The sequence below is a fragment of the Typha latifolia genome, chromosome 11, assembly GCF_019914945.1.
Source record: "Typha latifolia isolate L0001 chromosome 11, TyphaL0001v2, whole genome shotgun sequence".
Taxonomy (NCBI): Eukaryota; Viridiplantae; Streptophyta; class Magnoliopsida; order Poales; family Typhaceae; genus Typha; species Typha latifolia.
In genome coordinates, this window is record NC_133096.1 from 6,412,874 (window position 1) to 6,438,440 (window position 25,567).

The 25,567-nt window shown below is 36.0% G+C and overlaps 3 protein-coding genes across 3 annotated transcripts; 2 read left to right on the forward strand and 1 right to left on the reverse strand.

The window, feature by feature from the left end:
- The first annotated feature begins 1,573 nt into the window (after positions 1 to 1,573).
- LOC140798297 (uncharacterized) lies at positions 1,574 to 9,298 on the forward strand. Its single transcript, XM_073152107.1, has 5 exons — positions 1,574 to 1,911; positions 3,954 to 4,110; positions 6,534 to 6,584; positions 8,189 to 8,281; positions 9,050 to 9,298. The coding sequence occupies exons 1-5, from the start codon at positions 1,808 to 1,810 to the stop codon at positions 9,140 to 9,142; spliced, it is 498 nt and encodes a 165-aa protein (XP_073008208.1). The 5' UTR covers positions 1,574 to 1,807; the 3' UTR covers positions 9,143 to 9,298.
- Positions 9,299 to 9,394: 96 nt separating this feature from the next.
- LOC140798296 (malate synthase, glyoxysomal) lies at positions 9,395 to 12,407 on the reverse strand. Its single transcript, XM_073152106.1, has 4 exons — positions 12,066 to 12,407; positions 11,528 to 11,853; positions 11,018 to 11,348; positions 9,395 to 10,312 (listed from the first exon to the last, which is right to left on the reverse strand). The coding sequence occupies exons 1-4, from the start codon at positions 12,405 to 12,407 to the stop codon at positions 9,656 to 9,658; spliced, it is 1,656 nt and encodes a 551-aa protein (XP_073008207.1). The 3' UTR covers positions 9,395 to 9,655.
- Positions 12,408 to 21,585: 9,178 nt separating this feature from the next.
- LOC140797228 (uncharacterized) lies at positions 21,586 to 24,893 on the forward strand. Its single transcript, XM_073150512.1, has 3 exons — positions 21,586 to 23,024; positions 23,497 to 23,578; positions 24,523 to 24,893. The coding sequence occupies exons 1-3, from the start codon at positions 22,204 to 22,206 to the stop codon at positions 24,730 to 24,732; spliced, it is 1,113 nt and encodes a 370-aa protein (XP_073006613.1). The 5' UTR covers positions 21,586 to 22,203; the 3' UTR covers positions 24,733 to 24,893.
- The last annotated feature ends 674 nt before the right edge of the window (positions 24,894 to 25,567 follow it).

The window sequence follows — 25,567 nt, forward strand, 5'->3', positions numbered from 1 at the left end:
TTGATCATTGTAAGTCTTAGTACTAAGTTTGGTTTCACGGCCTCTGCGTGATGCATACGATATTATTTGGTGAGACCTCTGTGATGCATCAAATTTTATTTGTAGTTCCTTGTTGAGTGACTTAAGTTACAGGCAGCTTAATTACGTCTCGAGCTATGTGAGTGTTTATAAAGGAATAAAACATTGTTTTCTATCAGCTTAAACTTATTAATAATTGGTGAGTTAGTATTAATATATGTTTGGTTAGAAAGTGGAGATCAACCCATGATTAAACTTGAGTGAATAGACTCTTTCTCCTCTTAAGAATAAAGTTAAAAAAAATGGAGCTATTTTTATTAGGTAAAGGAGTTATATTTTTTTATTTATTTTCTGTAATTAAATGTCACAAATAGATAAATTTGTAAAAGTGACTACTTTTCTTTCTCATATTCTAGCAGCTAAATAGCTTGAAATATTTTTTTTGCAGGTCTAATTTATTTTGCTAACCTAGTTAACAACTTATATAAAAATTTAAAATCTGTAAAAATTGTGAACTTTAAAATTAAAAACTAAAAGTTGCTTTTTAGTTTATGGACTTCTAAGTATAAGAAATTTCTCTCTTATATTTCTTAATCTTTTAGAGAATTTAAAATTTTTATATAAGTCATTCACTCAGCTACTAATATTTAAAAAGTTAGGTTTTCAATTATATCTAATCTCATATTTAAATATTTAAATATATTAGATATTTGAAATAAATATAGGTAAAAACTCCCTTGATATATAGGAAACCATCAACAAAATTTCTAGGTACACTCTGAGGTCAAGCAAGCATGATTCTTTTTCAGAAATAGTTCGCTGAGAATTAAGTTTGCCAAACGGCAAGTCAAATGAAAACCTAAAGAATTATTAACAAAACGTAGTTCTATGATTTGATTTAGTTAGAGAAGCTAAACAATGAATGGAAGCCCCAAAAAAAAAAAAAAAAACCTTATTCCTAGGATACGCTAAAATTACTCATTAGTAGTCTGGATCCTTCTTAAGGTCAACTTAGATGGCAACATTGAAGTTGCATGCCATAATAAAATGATTACATTTAATACTAATGGGATATTCCCCTTCCACCCTCAAGAAATAATAGTAACATAGCAACAAAGTGCAAGCCACAACTACGTATAAACTACGTTGCATTAAATGCAATTTTTTCTTTAATATAATAAATACAGTCTAATACAAAATGACAAGACTATACCTGTTAACCTATATTGGGGTGGGTGTATTAACTATGTTTTCCCTTCTCATTTTATGCTATTGATACTTGGATTAAAAAGATTGGAAAAAAATTTCAGAAGAGAAATATTTGATTCATAAGGAGTGATGCTCACTTAAAAGGAGTGATCCTCTCATCTCATCTCATCTCACTTGAGGAATAATTATTTAATAATAAAGATATTCTAAGATACCCCTTGGTATTTGAGAAAGTATCTTCTATTGGAGGGTATATTCGGGTATCTTATTAAAACATGCGTAGCATATTCAGCTTACGTCACTCTTAAAACTACCCAAACAAGTGACCAAAGAGCCAGACCGTTGGCCAACCTATAAACAATCAAGCAATTTATGACCAAAAACTTCCCCAAGCTGGCGCACAGACCACCTGGAGAGGAAGCACCGCCTCTCTCTCTCTCTCTCTCTCTCTCTCTCTCTCTCTCTCTCTCTCTCTCTCTCTCTCTCTCTCTCTCGCTCTCTCGTACGATCGAAAACCGGAATAAACGAGGAAGGTCGGAATAAGCGGAAGAAGAATAAAGAGAGAATAAGAATAGGAGGGATGGATGACGCGTGGAGTTATTCCTCTCTCTTCCGTAACTATCCGCTCATCTCAGCCGTCGTCGCCTTCGCGCTCGCCCAGTCGACCAAGTTCTTCACCACCTGGTATCTCCCTCTCGATCACTTTTCTCGATATCTTCCATTTTGAAGGAATTTTGATTCCTTCTTTGGTTTCCTTCTTCCTAGTTTTAGTGGATGAGATCTTTGTTCGGTTCGTTTAATTAATTTGGTTTAGGAAATTGGTATTTGGGTTATATTAGTTAGGTTTGAAAGTTAGGTGGTAAAGTGTTGGACTGTTTGGAAATTGTCCTGAAGTAGTTGATGGAGTGAAAGTTTTGCTTTTGGAATTCATTTTTGGTAGGCGACTATTTATATGGGTTTGATTCCTTGCGAGCATAAGGACTAAAGGGATGTTAGCATTTTTAGAAATGATTTAAATTTTTTTTTTCAATTACTGATCTATATTATGCTTCAAAGTAGTTATCACTGAGAATGTTAATGAGTTTTTTAGCTCAATTATGTTCAGAGTGTGTATACTAGGCTTTAGAGCCAGATAAAAGTTTCAACAACAACTTTAACAATGACAACAACTTGACAATATTTTCTAAGAAGGCAACCATTGAAGAACTTAGTGAGATATTGATTGGTTTTAATAGATTATAATAGAAAGGAGCAGGGGAAAAGAAGGGAAAATAGAGGAAGGGAAGACTGTGAGAAAGCCCATTGATTGTCTTTATTTTCTGTCCTATTGGTGGTTTTTTTTTGTGTCCCATAAAATCTTCTTTATTGTTTTTGCCATTTTATTTATTTTGTGTCTTACTGGTTGTTTAATACTCATTAAATGGCTTTTTTAAATTGTCTAATCTCAGCCATTATAAGTGATAGGAAGAGATTTCTTCACCCATTACTATAAGCTGTTCTACTTTCCTTTTCTTTCATTTGGTGTTTTTGAGTTATGTTTGGAATTCTGTTTGGTCTCATCAACTGTAGTACGTAGTTCAGTTGTTGTATGAATGAGGGACAGACGAAGCATAGGTTTTCCTTTTCTTGCATGTGTACCTCCGCTAAGTGTGAATCACCTTTTGGTTTGAAGAAACTCTAAATAATTATCTGTTCTTCCTATTCTTATCCTCTTCCTTTGCTCTCTCTGTTCTCCTTCTGCTGGTTTGCTATTTCTAAATACTCTCTTTGCAACCATATCTAGATAGAATTCAATTAATTTAAGATCATGAATATTTAGTTGAAAATTAGAAATGGATTTCAATGCTTTGGTTCAAAAACAATTGAAATGACTTCGATTCATTTGTCATTTGGAAAGAGATATGAATTTATTCCTGTGTTCTTTAATTTCCTAACTCAAACTTGGCATGTCTGTTGATGGGCTTGCCATCCTTCTCCATTGCTACTATGACCTCATCATGTGCACATCTGAGAGAGAATCAAGGAGGAGAAAGCCCTATCATCACCAAAAGGGAGGGAGGGAGAGAGGGAGAGAGGGAGAGAGGGAGAGAGAGGATGGGGCAGCAGAGGAGGTACATTAAAAAAGACAAGTGATTTCTCCTGAAATGTAAACCCAGACTGTCAAATTTGTCATGTGTATTAAGTCCTAAATCAATTAACAAATTGAAGTTTAGTATATGATTCCAAAGGACGGTTTTGATGAAATTAAGAGTGCAGTTTATCCAATTCTTCAAAAAGGCGGAATCAACAAAACTAGGAGGTCTATTTTATTTTCTAGGAATTGGAATTTACAAATTTGGTTTACAAATTTGATTCTCCATTTTCTTGGACATATTTATGCATTTACTACACTAGAAACATAACGAATGCTGCTTGGTCTGGATATTAACCTTGCTGTCTTCCACAAATGAACTTATTTCGAGTAGTATAGTTTGATGAAGTACCCTTGCTTGGATTTTCTCTAACTTTGCAATCAGCTTTTCACAGTTTTCCTTTCTCTTGGCTCATGAATAAAACTTTATCTAGCTTATGTATCCAGGTAGAATTTGAACATGCTAAATATTTTGTTTATTACAATTTCCTAATATTTGTTTCATAAACCTAGCGATCATTTCAATTTGCCTTACAAGGGAAATTTTTTGTTTATTACAATTTCTCCAAAGATCTTTATTTGCTTAAAATTGCAGGTACAAGGAGAAAAAATGGGATGCTAGGCAGTTTGTAGCTTCTGGTGGGATGCCATCCTCCCATTGTGCGACAGTTACAGCTCTTGCAGTAGCTACTGGATTACAAGATGGCTTTGGTGGCTCGACCTTTGCTACTTCAGTAATACTAGCAACTATTGTAAGCCATTCTCCTTTCTCTTAGATCTCATGGAAAGTTGGTTTTTGAACCCCCAATCTTATGAACTTCCTTCTTTTTAGTGAATTTGTCTATCAGTTTCTTTTAAATAGCTTTTCCTTCTGCATTATATTGCCAATTTCTGTATTCAGATGTATGTATACATGAAATTTCCTTACCTTTTGAGCACAATCTTTAGCCTGCCCTTCCTTGACTTTTGCTTTTGCTAGATTTCTTTACTTAATCTGCACCATAATGTAATAGTATATTAAAGAATATTCAATATTTTTATACTGTAGTAACACAGTAGAATATATCTAGATGGAATTTCCTTACCCATTGAGCATGGTCTTGATGCCACTCATTGTCTTTCCTGGTTACTAATTTGGAGAGACTATGAAGAGTCTTACTGCATCTCTTTGCAAGAATTTCGTTTAGGGAGATAGTAATCCTTAATTTCAAATGAAAGGCTCAAAAATTCAAGAGAGAAAAATCAACCAATATGGCTTTTCTACATGTTAAGGTATATAAAAACAGTTAAAATATCCAAATTTGAGAAGGTAAAGTAAGTTGCAGTGAATAGTTGAGTTTCCAGATAAGAAGTTTATAGACTGATATTTTCACGGCAAAGCTTGAAGACCTTCACAGAACCATGGACAGTGGGGCATCCAATAAAAACCATGCGGTATAGAAATAACACTTTCAATCTCCATTATTGGGTGAAGGCTACCATTTGAACCTTTCTTCTTTGATTAAAGATAAACGTAGAATTGGATGGATAATTTGTCAGCTAATAGAAACTGCTTAGGTAGTCCAAAAGATATAGCTGGGATGCAGTTGTTAGGAAGGGAAGAAAGGGGTTGGAAACTCCCTTCTTAATAGCATTCTATTAATCAAGGTAATATAATTTCAATCAGGATCAGTAGGGGATGGACGTTCTATTTACTAAGAGTTGACAACGGCCATTACTGGAAATTGAAGTAATTTCATTTATTAAATATAGGGCTCTTCTATTTGTTCATATGTTGGTTATTTAAAATCATGTATGTTATTATCCCAAGCTTGCGTTAGTAGTGAGGCAGCATGGTACCCCAAGGGCTATCACCAGTATATAGCGCTGAGTTGGCAATCTGTGAACCTAGGATGGCTTTCCATATCGTTAATGTAAATTTTCATTAATTTAAAATTTTTAATGTACTTATAGAAGTAAAAAAAATATTATAGGATTAGTTAATGTCTGGTAGGTTCATTTGATAAGAGAGATAATGATGTGGTGGTTTGTATGAGAAAAGTTAATTAAACTAATAGTGCTGACTTGTAAATTCTTCAAAGTTCATATCAATAGCTTCCATGAAGCTACAACCAGGAAGATGGATACCTGCCTACTGGTCTTGTTTAGTTCTTTAAGTAATTCACTATATATGTACTTGTCCTTTTGCTGGAAACTGACAACTATATTTGGAGGGTTGATGTTAAATTAACAGCATATTAAAAAATTGTCCATTCTCTGTGCTTGTGCTGCTGTGTGCAGTAGGACATGATTCAAGATAGCACTAGACCAATACTTTTCATGTCATAGGGTTTAGAAAGTAACTAAACCTTGATTTCTTGCATAAAACTGATCAGAAATCTTGCTCCTTTCTAATTGTTCTTCATATTAACATGGATTCTCTCAATCGCAAAAGGAACCAAACAAGCTTATGTTCCATAAATTTGGGATGATATGCTTGAATTGTTTTCTATTTGTCTGTGTCTACTTTCAATCTCCAGGTAATAAGTTTTTTCTTATGCAGATTTGTAGAAATTATATCTCTTGTCCATCCAAGATCTGTCCCCTTTGGCATGTTTATGTTGAATCAAGTCATCAATCAAATAATATATTTGATTAAGTGACATGATTGAACTTTTCTCGGACTGAATTGTTTATATTTTCAATCTTTCAGTTAAAATTTACCATGAAGAATCATCAGAAAAGAGTCCTTCAGTAGTGATGTAATAGTCCGATGTACTCGTTACTTAAAAACTTAAAAAGGAGCTATCATTATTTTGTTTATGATGAATTATGAATCCTTTAAAACTTTAGACTTACATAATATCCTTCTAAACCATATGGTTCTAGGGCGGAGAGCCATTTAAGAGTTGTAGTTTATGTATTTCCTGATCCTCGAGAATTTTAACCATGGCTATGTTAATTTTTTTGCAATATTGCTTGCATTGTATAAGATTAGTTATCAGTTATCACATATTTCTAGGATATTTCAGATCTCTTGCAAATCTGATAATATTTTAATGATGGTTTGTGAGCACTTCAACATTTCCATTTTTGACTTTAGAAAGAGTAAAAATGTGTTTGTACTTTGTATATTAATGCTAATATTGTGATGTCTTCAAATTTTTTGACTTGTCACATGAAACCTTTGTTGTAGGTAATGTATGATGCTTCTGGCATTCGGCTCCATGCTGGAAAGCAGGCAGAGGTATGTCATTACATCATCACCATCAAAAGTGCCCTATTGGACCATTGGTAATACTTTATGATATAATTTTCACATAGTATGTTATTCTTCTAACATAGTGCTTGAATTTGGTACTTGGATGCTGGAAATCCTTTGCTTTGACTTTTAGATAAGTGTACTGACAGTTCTGTAACAGATCAATCTTTAAGAGTTATTGATCTCTCTCTCCCTTTTCACCCTCTCAAAATATCATTCTTCATAGCAACGATGGTCGTGCCGTAAGAGGAGAGAAAAAAAAAGAGATACTCACCTTCGTCGTCGCCGCTCGCTGATCGCCGTCGCCACTTGCCGCTCTCTGATCGCCGTTGCCGCCATCGTCGAGTGCCCTAGCCCAAGGGAGAAGGAGAGACCGAGAGAGAGAGAGAGAGAGAGAGAGAGAGATCGGTTAAAACTTAAGTTGTAGATCCGCAATTTAAGTTTTAACTGATCTCTCTCTCTCTCTCAATTTCTCTCTCACTCTCTCTCGGTCTCTCCTCCCTCGGGCTAGGGCACCCGACTGCGACGGCAACGGCGATCGGCAATGGGTAGCTCGACAACGAAGTCGACGGCGAGCGGCAGAACTATTAGGAGGGGTGTCGTACGGCACCCCTCGTGCCATGTGCCGGTACGCCACCAGCACGGCAAGTGCCGACCGGCACGCCCCGTGTCGGTCGGCACGGCCATCCATGCTTCATAGTAGCTCATTCCCGACAGACATCAATAAGATGACTATATATTTTTCATCTTCTTGGTGTCTGGACAAATTTCAACTGGATTCACCTTAATTAGAGAACTCGTAAGGTTGGAGACAGTAGATAAGTATTTTATTGGGTTTGTAGTGCATGATAACCTGTCATTGTCATATTATCATCACCAATATTTAGCCATCCCGTGAGTGAGAAACTACGATGAATGGTTACTACTGGTAAAAGACATTCAAGAATGGGTCAAAAGTTCCTAGATAAGAATGGGTCTAAAATTTAGGGACATATAAATCAAGAACTGATGAACACACTCTAGATACTGTGAAAGGTCCGAAATTGACTCATTGATACTACAACTTGACAAAACACTTTCCCTGCTTTGTTGACTATTGAGTTTCCTGTGAACTACATGTTACATTTGGAAAGATCTATGAAATATCTTGAAATTTCTGGACTTCTGCTCCTGAAAAGGGACTTAACATAAGATTTACTTGGCAATATTACCTTGTTTAAGGCCTATTATCGAAGATGTAGGGTCATATCTCTTAAATTGGAAGGCTGAAGTCAATTTAACATGGTAGTTCCTCTTCCACTTTGAGAAAGAAGTAAAAGACCTTCATCTATGATATTTACATAGGTCAATTTGTATAAATCAAATGCTTGCTATTTTGTTCTTTTCAAAATGAATCAATATAAATTAACCAAATTGTGTTACCCATTTGGCAAGTAGACACTTCCCGTCTTTAGCTTTATTAGACAATGTCTTGCCTTTGGCCTAATAATGCTTGTTTTGTTAGTTTATACAGTATGTAAGAAACTTTTAAGACCAGTGTTTGTAATGCTCAATTGTTAACTTTCTCCTCTTTCTTTCTTCTCTTCCAGGTGTTGAATCAAATCGTATGTGAACTCCCAGAAGAGCATCCGCTATCTGACACAAGGCCATTGCGTGAGCTTCTTGGTCACACTCTTCTTCAGGTTCGATTGCATGCCTCAAAGTTGTGAATGAACTGATCTGCTGATGAAATCTGAATATTATAGGTTGATATATTTCATATGCATTTCATAAGAAATATAAGGTTGAAAATGAAGCAAAATGTTCACAACAGCTTGGACTCACCTGGCTGAAAGCTTAGTGCAAGATTGATTGGTTGCAAAACAAGCCAAGCTCAAGGCCTATACAGTGCTCACTCATAAGCAAACTGAAAATGAATTGTAGAAAACTTGGTAGGCTTAAACTCCTCTCAGAATCGTAATTCAAATTCTTTAATGAACCGAGGCAGCAAAATTTAAAGGTTGCGCTCAGGTGTTTCTCATTGCCCTAGCAGACCAATTCTGAACACTGTAGATAGTTCTCAGCTTGGATCTGCTCATCTGTAACCACTCTACCAATTTAACTCAAACTTCTAGAGAACTTCATGCAGAAATCATTAGCAAAGATACATGTTTATATATATTTCTGTGCTTTCTTTAACCCTATTATTGGCTAAAGCTGTTAGAAAGAATGCTAAAACTCCTCCCAAATTAGGTGGGGAACTATTCTTGTTTTTAACTTATGAGTTATGGCAGTCTTCTGAGACCTACATTACAACATTGAAATTGTTCCAATCATAGGCCATATCATTCTCATTCTTTGGATGATGTCCAATCTGTTCTTAAAATCCATAAGGGGGTAAAAATGACGCAGAAAAATTCTCCTAACCACCACCATATTCAACATCTGCAAAGTGTTTTGACATGTCTCAGGTTGTAGCTGGTGCCATCTTGGGGCTCATCACGGCTGCTACTGTTCACTTGATCTGCAGAATGATTTTTATGGCGGGAAGGGCAACACTTTGATGATCATCAACAGCTGCTTCTGTTCACTTTGTACATTAGAGAGATTACATAGTTAATGATTTATTCTCATGTACATATAAACTGTTCTTATGGTGTAAAAACATCAATTGAACATGTTTGATGTTATATATCGACTGTAAATTCATTTCGCTACCACATTTCTTGCCCGTCAAACTTTTTATCTTCTTATTTTTTTTTTCCAGTGATCGGTTATGGTTGATTATTTCAAATTATTTATCAACAGGATCCATATAGTTGGCCATTTCCATTCTCATCTTTTGTGAGGTCATAAGAGTTAAGGCAAAAGAGTACTCTTGTTATTATTGTGTACAACATTCATATGATGATGAAATATCCCTCCTGATACTATCAAAGTTTCCTCTCAACTCTCAGCTATGAATGACCGTGATCAGCATCAGGCCTGCAAAGGTAAGAACTCATTATTTTAACAGAGACATGCATGGATGCAGTAAACACCAACTACTATAAAATACTTGGAAGTCTTGTCTCTACTCAGAGCCTGGAAGATGCCTTTGGGTGGTGCACAACAATGTTGTTATAAGCATCCAGTGTCAGGAAATCATCCAGCTCAGGAGCCATGCATTGCCTGGCAAAGATCTTTCCGGCTGCCTTGTACATCCCTCGCCGGAACCTCTCCGGCCCGACCTCCTTTTCTATCCTCGCCATCTCCTCTTCCACCACCCTCGCGAATAATTCCGGCGTAACCGTAGCTTTCACGCCGTCGCCATCGAGTACCGCGCCGTACTTGAGCCACTGCCAGTTCTGCACCCTGCTGATCTCGGCGGTCGCCGCGTCCTCCATGAGATTGTAGAGCGGCACCGAGCCGGTGCCGGTGAGCCACGCGGCGAGGTACTGGATGCCGACGCGAGTGTTGAGCCGGAGTCCGTCCATCGTCCTCGACCCTCGCGGTCTCTGGAGGAGGTCGTCGGCGGTGATGGCGGCGGCGTCGTCACGCCTTGCGGTGTGGATCTGGTTGGGCCTGTCGCCCATGTGGGTCTTGAATACCTCCATGATGGCCGGGATGAGGCCCGGGTGCGCCGCCCAAGTGCCGTCGTGGCCGGCGAGGACCTCCCGGAGCTTGTCCTTGCGTACCAACTCCAACGCCGCTTCGTTGGCCGCCGGGTTGTCCCGGATCGGAATCTGAGCAGCCTGCCAAGCCAATGGAACGGTGCAATATTACCAAGCCCACAAGTTAATATTCTGATGGTTTCAACTCCAAATTATTTATCAGTAGGATTACTTCTTATGGTTTTGATTCTGAATGGTATCAGATTAGTCCTTACGGAAGGTAAATTGCAAATCATTAGCACAGGGAGTAATTCTAGTAATTAACTGTGTAATTGTCCCATTATATAATTATATTGGATTCTTACATAATTGCCACTGAAAACTTTTAAAATTATTGGGTTAACTTTAAAAGACCATTACGTTAGTTAAATCTAACTAATCATGATTAAGACACAATTTATGTTTGAAAAGACTATTTTGTCCTTGTATAAACTAATTAAATTGATTTAAAAACTATCAAATATTATGCCTAACATCATAGTACAACAAAAAAGATAAAAATTATTGAAAAATATTCTACATTCTAAACTAAGAAAAAGAAAACGGTATTTTTGTTACTTATATATGTTTACTAGCTTTAACTACAACGGTAATTTTGAAAGAAAGATTTTAGCGGCGATTTAATATATTATACTACAGACTGAGACACCCTTGTGGCTTGTGGCTTGTGCTTTGACTTTTAGCATATTATCCCCTGTGATAGAGCATTAATAATAATAATAATAATAATATAAAGGAACAAAATGTAGGGTGTAAATTGTAAAAATGGAACACATATATAAATACCATGCCGCCCATGGCGTGGACTCCGCGTCGGTGGCAGGTGCGGATGAGGAGGTCGGAGTAGCTGCGCATGAAGTGCTGCGCCATGCCGACCTCCACCCGGTCGGGGAGGAGGCGGTCGGCGTGGGCTTGGAAAGTCTTCACGTAGCTAAAGATGTAGTCCCACCGGCCGCAGTTGAGCCCCGCTGAGTGCTCCCTCAGCTCGTACAGGATCTCCTCCATCTCGAACGCCGCCGGCAATGTCTCGATCAACACCGTCGCTCGAATGCTTCCCCTCTCCACGCCCGCCATCTTCTCCGCCCTCTCGAACACGCAGTTCCATATCTTCGCCTCCCTGAAATTAGTCTCGGCATAGGGAAGTTTTCACTTTGAACCTTGTCTTATTAGTTTATTATTATATAAGATGAATAGTCATTCCATACTCAACTTCTCATTAATAGAAAAGGTCAAATAACTAAGGGCGTCTACGTAAATATTAAAAATATGTGGTGCAAAGTGATAATATATTTTTACCTTGAGTGCTCCATCTTTGGAAGGTAGAAGAAAGGTCCAAATCCACCACCTTGGGTGGACCTGAACTGGGCCTGGTTGTGGAAGAAGTAGAGCCCAAAATCCACGAGGCAGCCGGCCGCCGGCTCACCGTCGACGAGGATATGGGCCTCCGGCAAATGCCAGCCCCGGGGCCGGACAAAGAGCTTGGCAATCTTGTCATTGAGTTTGTACACCCTATTACGTGCCTGGTCGTGAAAACTTATTGTTCCATTAACCGCATCTCGGAGGTTGACTTGCCCTTTCATTAGATTCTCCCAACTCGGCGACAAAGCATCCTCAAAGTCAGCCTACAACCAAGAGGACCACAATTTTAGGACTTCAATGATCTAAGCTTGGGCTAGTAGTTGACTCTCTTGAATTTTCAACTGTTTAGAGTTAAATTTTATCAATATTGGTCGATTTATTAGGAATTATTATAGTTTTTACCTTTTATAAATTTTCTTTGATAGTTGACTTGTAAATATTTTGATCCTTGAGAAGCGCACAACTTGCAACTTACCATGAAGACTTTGGCCCCGGAGTTAAGAGCATTGATGACCATCTTCCGCTCCACGGGCCCGGTGATCTCCACGGTGCGGTCGGCGATCGCCGGCGGCAGCGGCGCGCACATCCAGTCCCCTTCCCGAACAAACCTCGTCGCCGGGTCAAACCCCGGCGACGCACCAGAATTGTACCTCCTCTTCGCCTCCCGGCGGCACTCCATCGCATACCGGATTTGCCCGCGGAACTCCCGCTGCAATCCGGCGACGAATAGAAGCGCCTCCCTGGTGAGGATCTTGGCGAACTCCACATCATATCTTCCCCTGATGTCCACTCCCTCAGGAACATCATAACAAGCCATCTCTCTTGTCTAGCTCTAGCTATCCAGTAGTAAGCAATTGGAGAAGCACTTAATTGTTACAAACTCTATAGCGTGCTAGTACTTACTATTGAGGTTTTTAAGAGTTGATCAGTTATATAGATAGAGAGATGGAGAGAGAATGAAGTGTGGATATGTATGAAAGAAGTCAAGTGATAGGATGATCTTTATTGATTTTGTGGAGTTTTGTGCGTCAGATGATAAGGGGATAAGGAAGAGCAATCTTTCTTTCTTTCTTTCTTTCTTGATATAATAGATGAGAAGGCAGTTGAATGCATTGAACTCCGTGCCACATTTAATTTTGGTTCTACTATTCTTTTTAATTATTTTTATTTATTTATTTTTGGTTCACCTGTTCAATAGTTTCACGAAGGTGAAATTTTTTTTTTTTTATCTTATAGTATAGGCTGAATAAAAAAAAGACCAACTCTCCCTAGATATAGAATCACTTATGTCTCACTGAATTTTTAGTTGCATAGTCTAGGCTTTAAGCTATATGCGTCGCCGAATAATTACTCTGAGCCAAACGCCGCTAAGACCTGCTTTAAGTCGTTGCGCTGCCGAGCTGTTCCTCTAAGCTAACCGCATTGCCAAGCTATCAACCGAATCAAGTCAAGCCACAAAACCACTAAATAATTTCTCTATAATATTATTTAGAGTTAGAGTCGAACGCATTACCTCCTTGGTCATAAGAAGGTAACTATTAACTATACTAGAGTTAGTTTGTCCTCCACCCCGAGGTGAAGTAATGAATATTATTATAAAGTAAAAGAGGATTCTCTGCATCTCCAAACGTAAGCAATTTGCTGCAGTCAACGATTTTGGTTGCCAAGTATACTAATGTAGCAACTTCATGCATCTAGTTCTGCAGACAGTCAGCTCCCCTTTCAAGATTATATTCACAAATGTGTGCGTGTTTTCCTTGTAGACGACAAAGCCACTTAACAACATGCAGCGAGTCCTTCTTACTTGCAAGGCTCGAATTGCTCATCCTCGTCGTCGTTTATATATATATATATATATATATATTTCTATAGTTATCTATGTAATATTATCTATCCAACACGCTTATTGTAACAAGATTTTTAGAGCAAGAGTTAATCAAAGCTTCTACTTAGGTAACTACTATGTAGCATTTAAAAATAGATAGTAAAAATAAAATCAACCATAACCATAGTCCAGTGGTTAAGTCTTACCAACCATAACCATAACCATACTATGTAGCATTTAAATGGGCTTGCCTGTTAAGCCCAAGCCCATCTGTTATGGGCAATGACAGTCTAATCCCAGTGTGGGCTATTTTAAGTGGGCCAAGGCCATATAGAGACCAAGTTAAGTCTTCTAATAATAGCTACAAAGGGTGTCTTGTTCCTAACTAGACCAAGTTTTATAATTTTGGTTACTAATAGCAAATTTTGCTAAGAGGTGAGCAGTTGTGTTATTGCCTCTGCTAGTGTAGCAAATATAGATATTAGGATTCGCCTTTAAGATAGTCTTTGCTTCAGAAGAAATAGGGTGGGTTAGCTAATTAGCCTTTTCCGCCAAACCATTCAGAGCTTTTACTGTAAGTTAAGCAATCACTGAAGATCTAGATAGAGTTTTTCTAATACAATTGTGCGGCTCGCTTGATGGCCGTAAGTAGAGCCATAGTTTCATCAACTAGGGCATTCGCGCAGTAGTTAAGAAAGGTGGAGATGCCCTTAATGTTTCTAGCATACTTTAAGTTGTGCTTTACTGATGAAAATTTAATATTAGTTTGTCACATGATATGATATGGGTATCATCCTTTACTACTTTTTTTTTGTTTAAATAAAAGAATCTTTTACTACTGAATTAGTGGTGATCTCAATCTTATTAAAATAGACTCATAAAATATAGTGTTAGCTATGTTATATGCTTTGGGTTTTGGACTAAAGGAAGCAACTCACATGCCAATTCCTCATGGGTAGGTTTACTTTGCACATGATGCCTAAACAAATCCCATTAGTATGTAATAATCTACTGTTAACACAGCATAGGAGTAAAAGATATGCTCATATGCATATGCATGCATCTTGATTCTTAATGGAAGTTTGTAAACAATGTGGCAAACTCCAAGCAAATCTTTTGTGTATCAAATACTTTATTAGTGTTCCAAATATTAATGAAATATCAAACTACAGACAGTTCTCTTTATTGCCAAAAATATGACCCAAATTTTAGAACATTCACATCTCTGTCCTTGTTACATTTTCTACTCCAAAATTTAGACAACAAAGATTAACTTGAGTTTTTTACTATTTTAAGGGTCACCTAATTTTTTTACATGTCTAATTTATTATAAATTTTAAATATGAGACTAGATGTATTCGAAAACTATCAACTCAATCAGCGACTTTCAAATATAACTCTCGAATTTTAGAAAAAAAAAAAAAATATATATATATATATATATATCATTTTTTAATTCATCGACTTTTAAATATAAGTTGCTAACTAATTCAACGACTTATAAAAAATTTAAAAAAATTTCTATCTCAGCAATTTTTTTTAAAGGATTTAAAATTTCTATATAAATTGTTGATTCAGTTAACGACTTATATTCAGACATCGCGGACTAAATCACCAGTTTTCAAACACACATAGCTTTATATTTAAATTTTGAAATATACTAGACATGTAAAATAAATATTTATGAAGATTAGTTTGGTCAAAAAATCAGACTAACTTTGGTATATATAAAAAAATTAATAATAGATAATTTGATATGGACTACTATAAAATAGGGGTTCTCTAATACCAAAAGGAAAAAAAAATAGTCAAAACCCCTAAATTTAGAGAAAATAGTAAGAAAAGTTGATGCAAAATACTCTTATACCATATCCATAATCAATAAAAAGTGGGCTAGTTGGTAAGGGTCACATGAATGGTCCCAAATGGTAATAATAGAAAGGTGATCACCAGGACAACCAAAGATTGAATAAAGAAAGCATATTGAAAGCTATCTTAGCTACATAATGGAAATACTAGCCAAAACTAAGGTCTTGCTCAATAAAGCCACAACAAACAGCCACCTTTTCTGGATGAATGGACTCTTAGGGAGCAAATAATAATGACTTTGTATGAAGGGAATGGCCATAATGTCATCTTTTGGGATGCAAATTAATTTTCTTGTACTTCTAGTGGTGGTGGGGGGGCAGCAATTAGATGATCAGGTACATCAAATTTAGAGGCACATTGATGATAAGGATAGTTTGCACAAAGGGATGGTTGTTGGCAATGTGGAAGATGGCAATTAATAGATAGTGATGTGGTTTTAATTTAGGTAGTTGTGATTTTCCTAAGCAATAATATTGTTACGTTGAACACCAATTACATTTAGCCCTCCTCCATTTCAAAGAATAACTATTTTTTTTATAATAGAATATAACTCTTTATTTTAACCTTATTATAGAATACAAATATTATTTATCAAAATTATATCTTATACCATAGATCAATGTAATTATTAATTTACTCTTGATATCTATCGTATCAATCTTCTTTATATCAAATTAAAAAATATTTATGATAATTTTATAAATAAAAAAACTTCAATCGGTATGCACAAGAAATAGGCCAATTTAGACGAGAGCTGGGTCTTTTTTACTTTTCAAAAACACCAATCAACAATTGATCGGGTATTGCTGGTTGGGCCAAAAACTTTTTTTTCTTCATCTTTTCTTTCACTTTATATTATATTAAAGATAATTATTACACTTTTATTCAAAGATACAAGTGAACATAAGAATATCTATTACTAAAATAAAAACCTAATGCCTCCTAAATGAGATTTGATTGCATGTGCTAAATGTGATTTAGTTTTTTTTTCTTTTTTAAAAAAGCTCATAGACTATGTCAATTTTAACATACAGAAGTTACAATAATGTATCCTAATATATAGAGGAACGGGAAAATCTATAGTAACATTTATATAACATGAAGTGGAGCAAATATATATATATATATACATTTTTTTTCTCAATATAAAGTTTAAAGATCTTCATTTCTATGTCATAGCCTAGCCCTAGCTACCTTCGACCTCACTCTCTCTTCCATACTCCCTCTAACTTCTGACCTCACTATCTCTCCCTCACTTCCTCTAATCTCTTCAATCTTTACCTACAGAATGCCAACTTTAATCTCTTATTTTTCACCCGCCGGTTGCCACATCTACTGACTCTCTCCCTCTTCACCCACCATTTGTTGCCTTCGCCGAACGCTGTCTCTAGCTTCATAAGCCTTTTTTGTTTTCTCTTCCTCTGTGTTTTACATCTAATTAAATCATATAATAAGTTTAACATGTTTTTGCAATGTTTGAAATTTCATATAAATTTGTGCATTGGCTTTACATGTAATTAGCCCTTTCCTATGTAAATTAATTTCTGCAGAAGTTTGAAATTCCATCAAGGTTTGTATGCCTAACATTTCAAACTAAGTCACATGGATGAGTCATTGAGTCATAAAAGTGGGTTCATAAAACATCCAGATTATGTAAGGTCCCAATTAGGTCTAGGTCTACCTGGAAGTACTTTATCTTTTGCAAATTAAGGATGAATGCTTAGCAATCAAGAGCCCATTTTTTGGACCTAACAGTCAAAGAGGAAGGGCATGCATGCATGTGCACTTGTGTTGAATTCCTAATAATTTGGCGCAAATTCCATAATCAGATTGCATGACAGGCCCACTCATGACAATGATCTTAATTACAACAATAAAACTCATGCCCTTTTTATGTCTAAAAGTGCTAAATAGACTATCCATTGAAATGACTTCCATTGGCACATGCAGGAGTCGTTCTCAACAGTGAATGTGCAAATTTATATTTCACACCCTACTTTTTTTTAATTTATGGTTAGCATTCAATTTTTTATTATATGTCTCTTAAAATAGAGAATATGTAAATTAGCTAAGATAAATAAAGCCAGATTCCTATTTGGATATCTCTTGTGGATCTAGTACGAGATCAAAATAATTGAGCCCCAGAAACTTTATTCTAAAAAAAAAATAGATTTAAATTATACGAGGACCATAGGATTTAATGCATGATAATGGTAGTTATGGTGGATATAATTATAAAACTATGGTCTATCGGTTGGTCACGCATGGATGCATGATCCATTTCGTTTTGGCACATGGTGCATGCATGTGCATCTCCCAACAGATCTTCCACGCATTTGGTTGTATATGTCACAATTCTGACACACATAACATGCTCATCTACTCACCCAATTTTGGGCGTTCCCCCTCCCTGCTTGGCATCTCCGTAGCTCCACCTCAACCTCATGCATGCATTCATGCCATTTTGATACATACATCATCATGGAGACTAACTCGGAGGCCGGAGTGTCATCGGTTCTTAAACTACCAACCAGTTCTAGTAGAACTAGTAGGTACCTTCTCCAAGACCAAGGAGGTCATGGGTTTGACTTAAACCTCAAATAATATTATAGAGAAATTATTTAGTGATTTGGTAACTTGGCTTGATTCGGTTAATAGTTTAACAGTACGGTTAGCTTGGAGAAATAGTTCGGCAGCGTAACGACTTAGAGCTGATCTCGGGTGCGTTTGGTTCGGAGCAATTGCTCAGTGACGCATATGGCTTGAAGCTTATATTAGGTAGCTAAAAGTTTAGTATGGCCTAAGTGTTTCTATATTTATGGAGGGTTGACCCTTTGTCCAGCCCATATATACCCTTCAGGCTTATTTAAAAAAAATAATCTCTTAAACTCAAATTAGAAGTGAAGTCTTATTTGTTATCAAAGATTAGCAATTAAAAGATAGTTACTTGCAAGGCAATAACAAGTTGATAAGTTAGTTTTCTCAGCTTGACCCAGTGAATTTATCATCCCAACTTTAAAAACAATTTAAAAAAAAACAGGAAATATAAGTTGATTGATTTTTTATTTATTTAAAGCTTTACTTTTTTCTTATTATTTTTTATGAGCTTGGAGTCTAGATATGAACTAGATAAAATGTCAACCGTCCCTAGATACAAATGCACTTATAATTATCTAGTCCAGACTTTAAGTCATGTGCGTCACCGAACAATTGTTTCGAACTACTAAGATCTGCTCCAAGCTTCAAGCCGTGGAGTTGTCGAGTTGCTCTTCTAAACCAACCACACTGTCAAACTATCAATGGAGTCGAACGGTTGAGTCAAACCACCAAACTATAAAACAATATTTCTCATAATATTATTCGACCCTACTATAATTTGGTCAGTAAATAGAGTGATTTTAGTCTTCTGGCTAATTGGGTCAGCATCACATCCAACAAATAAAATAAAGATGTAAAATTGGTGAGAGTTTGCAAAGTCCTGTTGGTGTGGTGTCTATTAACAGCTTTTAACGTTGGAGGGATGGTAGATTGGTACTCGTATAGTAAAAAAATGATGATATGGCATTGCCTCGGCGTAACACCCACGTGAACCCCTGAGGCTGCTGTCGTCGCTAGCTTCACGGGTCACGTGACCAAGACTTTAGTCTCCACTGCTGCTCGATTACTGGGAGCCACGTCACCCTCCCTCAACGGCTACTAGAAAGGCTTTATGCAAAATTTGCAGTAACCGTTACAACTCCAACCGTGTTATTATTATTTAGGACTTCTTCTTTTTTTCTAAAAAAAAAGTCCCTGTAGTATAGAATTTAATTTTAAATCCATATGTTTAGGCCTAAATTATTTATATTTAATCAAGTCATAAATCAAATTTGTACCTCTTTAAAGTAGTCGTCAATGATCTAATCGAGCAGTCCTTCTGCCTATTTTTTCTTATTTATGCTTCAAACCCTGCTCTCTTTTTTAATAACTATTATCTAAATCCCTCTCTTAGTTTTCTCTACAGAGACTACCCATAATATTGAGTTAAACAACTGTAATTACTACTTTAATTAGTTTGCAAATAAATTATTTTTTTATTATATATAAAAAAAACCAGTCTAAGAAGACAAAATCCTTTTCTTTGTTGACTGATTGCACGTTCATAACACAACATTAAAAGTTGTCTGTTTTTGAAGTCATATATCATAAAGCCTTTTAGATTCTTTTGCCTTTTGTCATAATGGTCATCTCCTCGCTCACCAGTTAAGACCTTGTCTTCTTCCAGACCTTGCCTTTCCACCAAAAGGCCTCCCCATAAAGATCACCTATGATAGAGACAGAGCCAGAGACAAAGAGAGCATCTTATTATACCTTTCACATCGCTACACTACATAGACAGCAGTCGAAAATTATGTTCCAAAACTTTTTTAGATTACAATGTCACTCTTAAACTTTGAGCAAAGTAAAACAACAGTGACGAAAAATATATAATGACCAACTATATTCCTAATGAGTTAACGACGTCTCCAATACATATTCCTAGAGAGAAAAATTATACTCAGGAGTGTTTATTTTTATTATTATTCACACTTATACAGTATGGATATTTATCATTTAAATTTCTATACTTTATTTTTGATACTCTAAAAGCATCTTAAATTTATTTTAACTCAACAAAATATAAAATATTTTGTTATTTTTTGAAAAATAAAACTAACGTACCTAAAATACTCATCATTTGACTCTTATAACTAGTTTCCTTTTCTACCTCTACCTTGTAACTTTATAAAACTGACTCAAAATAGTTATGAAAATGGATTGGATATTGAGAGGCTGTGGTTATTAATTCAACTGCTGGATCACCCAGTCGGACTGCTAATTTATTTAAGAATATTTTAAATATTTAAATAATATATTTTAGAAACTTACTTAAACTAAGATGTAGGTATTATTTAACTATTTTAACTAATATTTAGGTTTAAGTATATCAAATCATAACTTATACAAAATCATATCTTAGTTACACCTTTATATTTTAAAAAATATAATTACTCTAATTTTAGGACTAAGTTAATCAAAATCCATTTGTATTGCAGGTTCCTCAGTTGAGCCACTGAATCGGCGAATTTTTATTTGGTCAATTATTTTTTTGTTTTTATAACAAAATTGAATCGGTTTCATAGTAATTCACTAATTCGATCACCTGATCTTGTTTGGATAACTATACTTCAAAATATTAAGATTATTTTGCATATATGATTAATGAGGTGTTAAAAACAAAATAAATGGCAGAATGATAAATATCCATTTAGTAAGGTATGAAAAATAGTAAAAGTAAGGGTTGGGTGTTTGTAATAAATTTCTATATGAGTTAAAAATATTTTATCCCTTATATTTTGGAATAGAATTATTTTACCTCATAAACTTTGCAACTTTAATTAAATTATAACCGTTACATTTTCTGTTCAATGCTGACATGCATGTATCTTTTTCCAATGATAAATTTCTATGTAGTCTGAAAAAAAAAATATCTCTCCAAACTTTTATTTTGTAGAACTAAGTCGCTCTAAAATTTCTCTTCGAATATATATATTTATTTAACAATAATAAAATTATTTAATTATTTTTTAATAGTATTTACAGTTTAATCAAAATTATAAGGAACTAGAGAATTAATATATTAACCTAAATGGGTGAACAGTACAAAAGATAGCATAATTTTTAGGGAAATTGATAAAAAATATGCTACATTTTATTTCTATTATTATTTACAACTTATCGTATAGGTATTTATGATAGACACTTGCATTTTAAGTTCAATCCTCAAAAACATAACAAAGAGGAAGGAATGAGAAAGGAAAAAAGAGAAGAAAAAAAGAGAATAGGAGGAGAGGGGAAGAGAGAGGAGAACAAGGGAGGAGGGGATGGAGGAGAGGTTCCTAAGAGTTACTTATTATAATTTTAGATTAATAGGATACTCTTTATTCTGTCAATTGTTGTTCAATTAAATTTAACTTATAGTGTTTCTAAGAATTAAATTTAAAATATATTTTACCCATTATATTTATGTTAAAATTATTCTACTTTTATACTTTAAAAATTTTAAATTAATTACGACTAAAATAAAATTATTAGTTTTTCTATTAAAATTAATTGTGCTCATCGGAATGGCTAAAATATATTCTGTGTGTTTGTTAAGAAAATTAGGCGAAATTTTTAATATCTTTTTTTCTATCTGCGATCTAAGTATTAATAATATTTATTATTCGTGATCAATTTTCCTAATTTTTAATCCATAGTTTCGTTCACCCTCCCTCCCCCTGTGCTTCACCTCACCTTTGTTACTTCTTCGGGGAGAGGGAGAGAGGGAGAGAGTGAGAGAAAGGTTGTTACCATTTCCGAGGTGGGATTATTCCTCCTTTTTACTAAACCTTTGATGCCATCCCCCATTCCCCATCTCCCATCTCCTATCTCCTATCTCCCAACACTCTCACTGGTCCCCACCATTCACATTTCCCCTCTGCAACTCACTGTTCTTGCCAGCTCCACCAGATCTTGAAATAGTATCTCAATAGCCTCATAGCTTGGAAAGATTTCTTCTTCTTCTTCTTCTTCTCCTCCGTCTTTAGTTTCTTTGCTCTTTGGTGTTTCTTGTTTCAATGCTGGCTCTAAATTTCTTGCTGTGTTCATCACTCATTGGAATCTGTGATACAGTTGACTCGCAGCAAATAGAGGAGCCCTGGTTCTCTGTGTAGCCAATAAAGAGATTTTATCCTGCCTTGGTTTTGGTTTGGCTTAATGGCTGGGTCTCTTCCTCTGGAACTGAAATTTGTTGAGGGTAGTCAGATTTATGCTCTATTTTCCTACATCTTACTTGCTCTGCAATAGATTGGTTGTTTGTTTTGAGTGCTATTCTGATCAATAACGTTGTGAGATTACGATGAGGTCTGTGGACGAAAAGGGTTGCTATAACTCCAATGCCAACTCTTACAATTTCGAGTTCCAGAATGGGAACGCCGCAAACAAGGCGGCGGCGCGGCAGCATCAGAAGATGATCGGTTCGCGGACGAAGCCGATGCCTTCCAAGTGGGACGATGCACAGAAGTGGCTGGTCGGATTGTCCGGCGGTGGTCGAGATCACACTCACGCGAAGACCAAGCCGCGCAACTCCAATGCCGACGATAGGAGGCTACTGCATTCATTGTCTCAGAGGGGGAGAGATTCTTGCAGCAGCGCAGACGGTGCGTTGGAGTACGACTTAAGACTCTCGATTGTTAATCAAGACGAGGGGGAAACCAAGAAGATAGATTGCGATCAACCATATGGCAGGGGTAGCAATCCGGTTGAGGATGCGACATTGGCAGTTAGATCGGTCTGTTTGAGGGATATGGGCACAGAGATGACTCCGATAGCGAGCAAAGAGCCATCTAGGACTGGCACTCCTCTTAGAGCGTCGACTCCGGTGCTGCGGAGTCCGATCTCTTCGAGATCGTCCACGCCGGGAAGATGCCATCAGGGGGCTCAGCAACATGAGAGCTACCAAAATGGTACGAGGAATATGGAGAGGAACGGCGAGCCGCCGGTGGCGTTTGGAACGCCGAATCGAAACGGCTGGCCTAGTACTGGTAGATCAGAAGGTGAGATAAATGGTAGCAAGATTGCCGAATACATTGGCTCTGAACAAATTGGTGGAAAACCGACTTCTCTCGAGTCCCGCGCCATGGCGTGGGACGAGGCAGAGCGCGCAAAGTACACGGCAAGGTACTTCGCTAACGATTTGGTTAGTAGGTGATAGTATCTAAATATTCTTTTTTGGCTTATTGAAGTAGTTTCTTCATCACTTCATCTGCGTTCCTGAAAGATGTTTTCTTAATCCTTCATTGTTGAGACTTATCTCATTAAACTTAACTACAATGAGTTGTGTGTTTGTAATATCCTGTACATTGCAAAACATGGCTAATATCCTGCATGCAGATTTTTGTTTCGAAGACAATGGAACTCAACCAGAATTAGCCGATTCTCACATTGAGTTACCATTTCGATTTCATGTTATATGGATTATTTTTCTGCGAATTTCTGTCGGTAAATTTGTCAGATTAGGGTATACATATATTGTATATTTTCTTGCACTTTCAGTGAATAAATCTTCAAATAATATGAGAGCTAGCTCTAATTTATGTTGTGACATTCGAAAATAATCAATATTTTTAACACTCTAGCTATCTTGTTTCAGATACAAGCGTGAAGAGGTGAAGATACAAGCTTGGGAAAATCATGAGAAGAGGAAAGCTGAGATGGAAATGAGGAGGCTGGAGGTACTAACTTGTGTTGATCTTAACTACTACTTACTGGATTTTGCTACGACTAAGCAACTACCATGCTATGTTCTATCTTTTTAACTTCCAGTTAGCTAGCTTGCTTGTAATCTTTAACTGTTTAGTGAATACACATGGTGTCTATAAAGTGCAAACAAAAAAGAAATAGTATTAGAGATGGTTATGTTGAACGTTTTACAGAGAATATGCTGAACTAACTGTGCATTAAGGGGGTGTGGTTCCATTTTGTGCATCCTCCTCTGGATCAGCTCTTTATCGCTACATTTTAAATGGCCATCCTGTTTTCAAGTCAATATTATCATTGCTAGACATCTATAGCTTACTGTTTGCCTGTTAATTGTCAGAATTTTAGAGAAGATGCAACGAGCTGATCTCCAAAAACTGTGAAGATTCATATAAAGTTATATAGCCCCATAAAAATTTGAGAATTCCATATGAAATGTATGAGATATATAATCCAAGAAAAATACCCATCTTCATATTTCAGATCATGGAAATCATCAGGAACTTTCAAGCTTGATTTTTCAGTAATTAACATTACCAACACTGTTCTTGTTGTTATACATGCTTCCAGAAATGCTGGGCTTGAGCATGAAATAGGACAGAACTATCACAACCTGTGTCTTACTGTCTGTTGCTAAACAAGGCCCATCAATATTTCAGAACAGTCGTGCTCTCTGAAAAACATTAATATGCTATTAATCGTCCAGTATATACATTGCAAATCATATCTTCCAGTCATACATAAATCTTTGTATCTTAAAGATGCTTGTCCAAGCACAATATTCAGTTCTATCATCGTTCTTTGTAGTAAATTATCAACATCTTGCAAATGTTTTTTTTTCTTGAATATTACATATTTACACATGACCTTTTTTAATTAAGTATGAACTGATCTCAACCACTTTTGTTGTTGCTATTAGGTCAAGGCTGAGAGAATGAAGTCGCGAGCTCAAGAAAAGCTCACAAATAAGCTGGCCGCGACACGGAGGATAGCTGAGGAGAAGCGTGCTAATGCCGAAGCTAAGCTAAACGATAGCGCTGCAAGAACTTCGGAGAAAGCAGACTACATAAGAAGAACAGGGCACTTCCCCTCTTCCTTCTCCTTCAAGTTGCCTTCTCTTTGTGGTTAAGAAAATAAGAATCATCCATTACTGCACTTGTCAAATAATCTGGAGGGTGGTTTCTGTTTCAGCTCCATTGATACATCTTTTTTTTGTTTTTTAAAATTCAGTGCTGTCATGTTAATGTATTTCCTCAGAAATATTAATCATTTACCTTTTTCATTCTATCAGTTTTCATCTTTTATATATTTCAGCTCATCTCTTGAGTTCATAGTACTTTCTTTTAGCTGATTGCAGTGCACTACACTAGCACCACTGGCATTAAGTTACAGCTAATAAGATAACATGTATTACATTGTTGAAATTAATGAACTTGAATTATTATTTTTTCCAACCATATGCCTTTATTGGCATTTATAGCCCTACTTGCAAGTTATCTGGATCATATTTCGACAGTATTTATAATCTTTTAAACTCTGAGTACACAAGGAATTCTAGTCCTCAATGAAATTTCAAGCAAAGTTTGAGGATCCCTAGTAGGTATACTTAACAGGAATGGTTTTAGATATCTAAGAAAGACATTCTTAAAAAATGTACATACTTTGACATCTGATGCACAAAAAAAGAGTAAAATAGACCTCTTACTACAGCCTCTTTTTTTTTTTTTTTTTTGAGAAGATTACTACCACCACTTTTCACATGATGAATATTTTACATGCCAGCATATTCGCAGGTGTCGATAGGATATCAGAGTATCTGCAAAAGTATTAAGCATAAATCACACAAATACAAATAAAAATTGAGGTTATTTTTTACTTTTAAATTTTATCCTATCAAATGCCAAATGGGGGTTTTTGTAATTTAATTAGAATTTAGTTTTTAATTTAATATATAAAATTGAGTG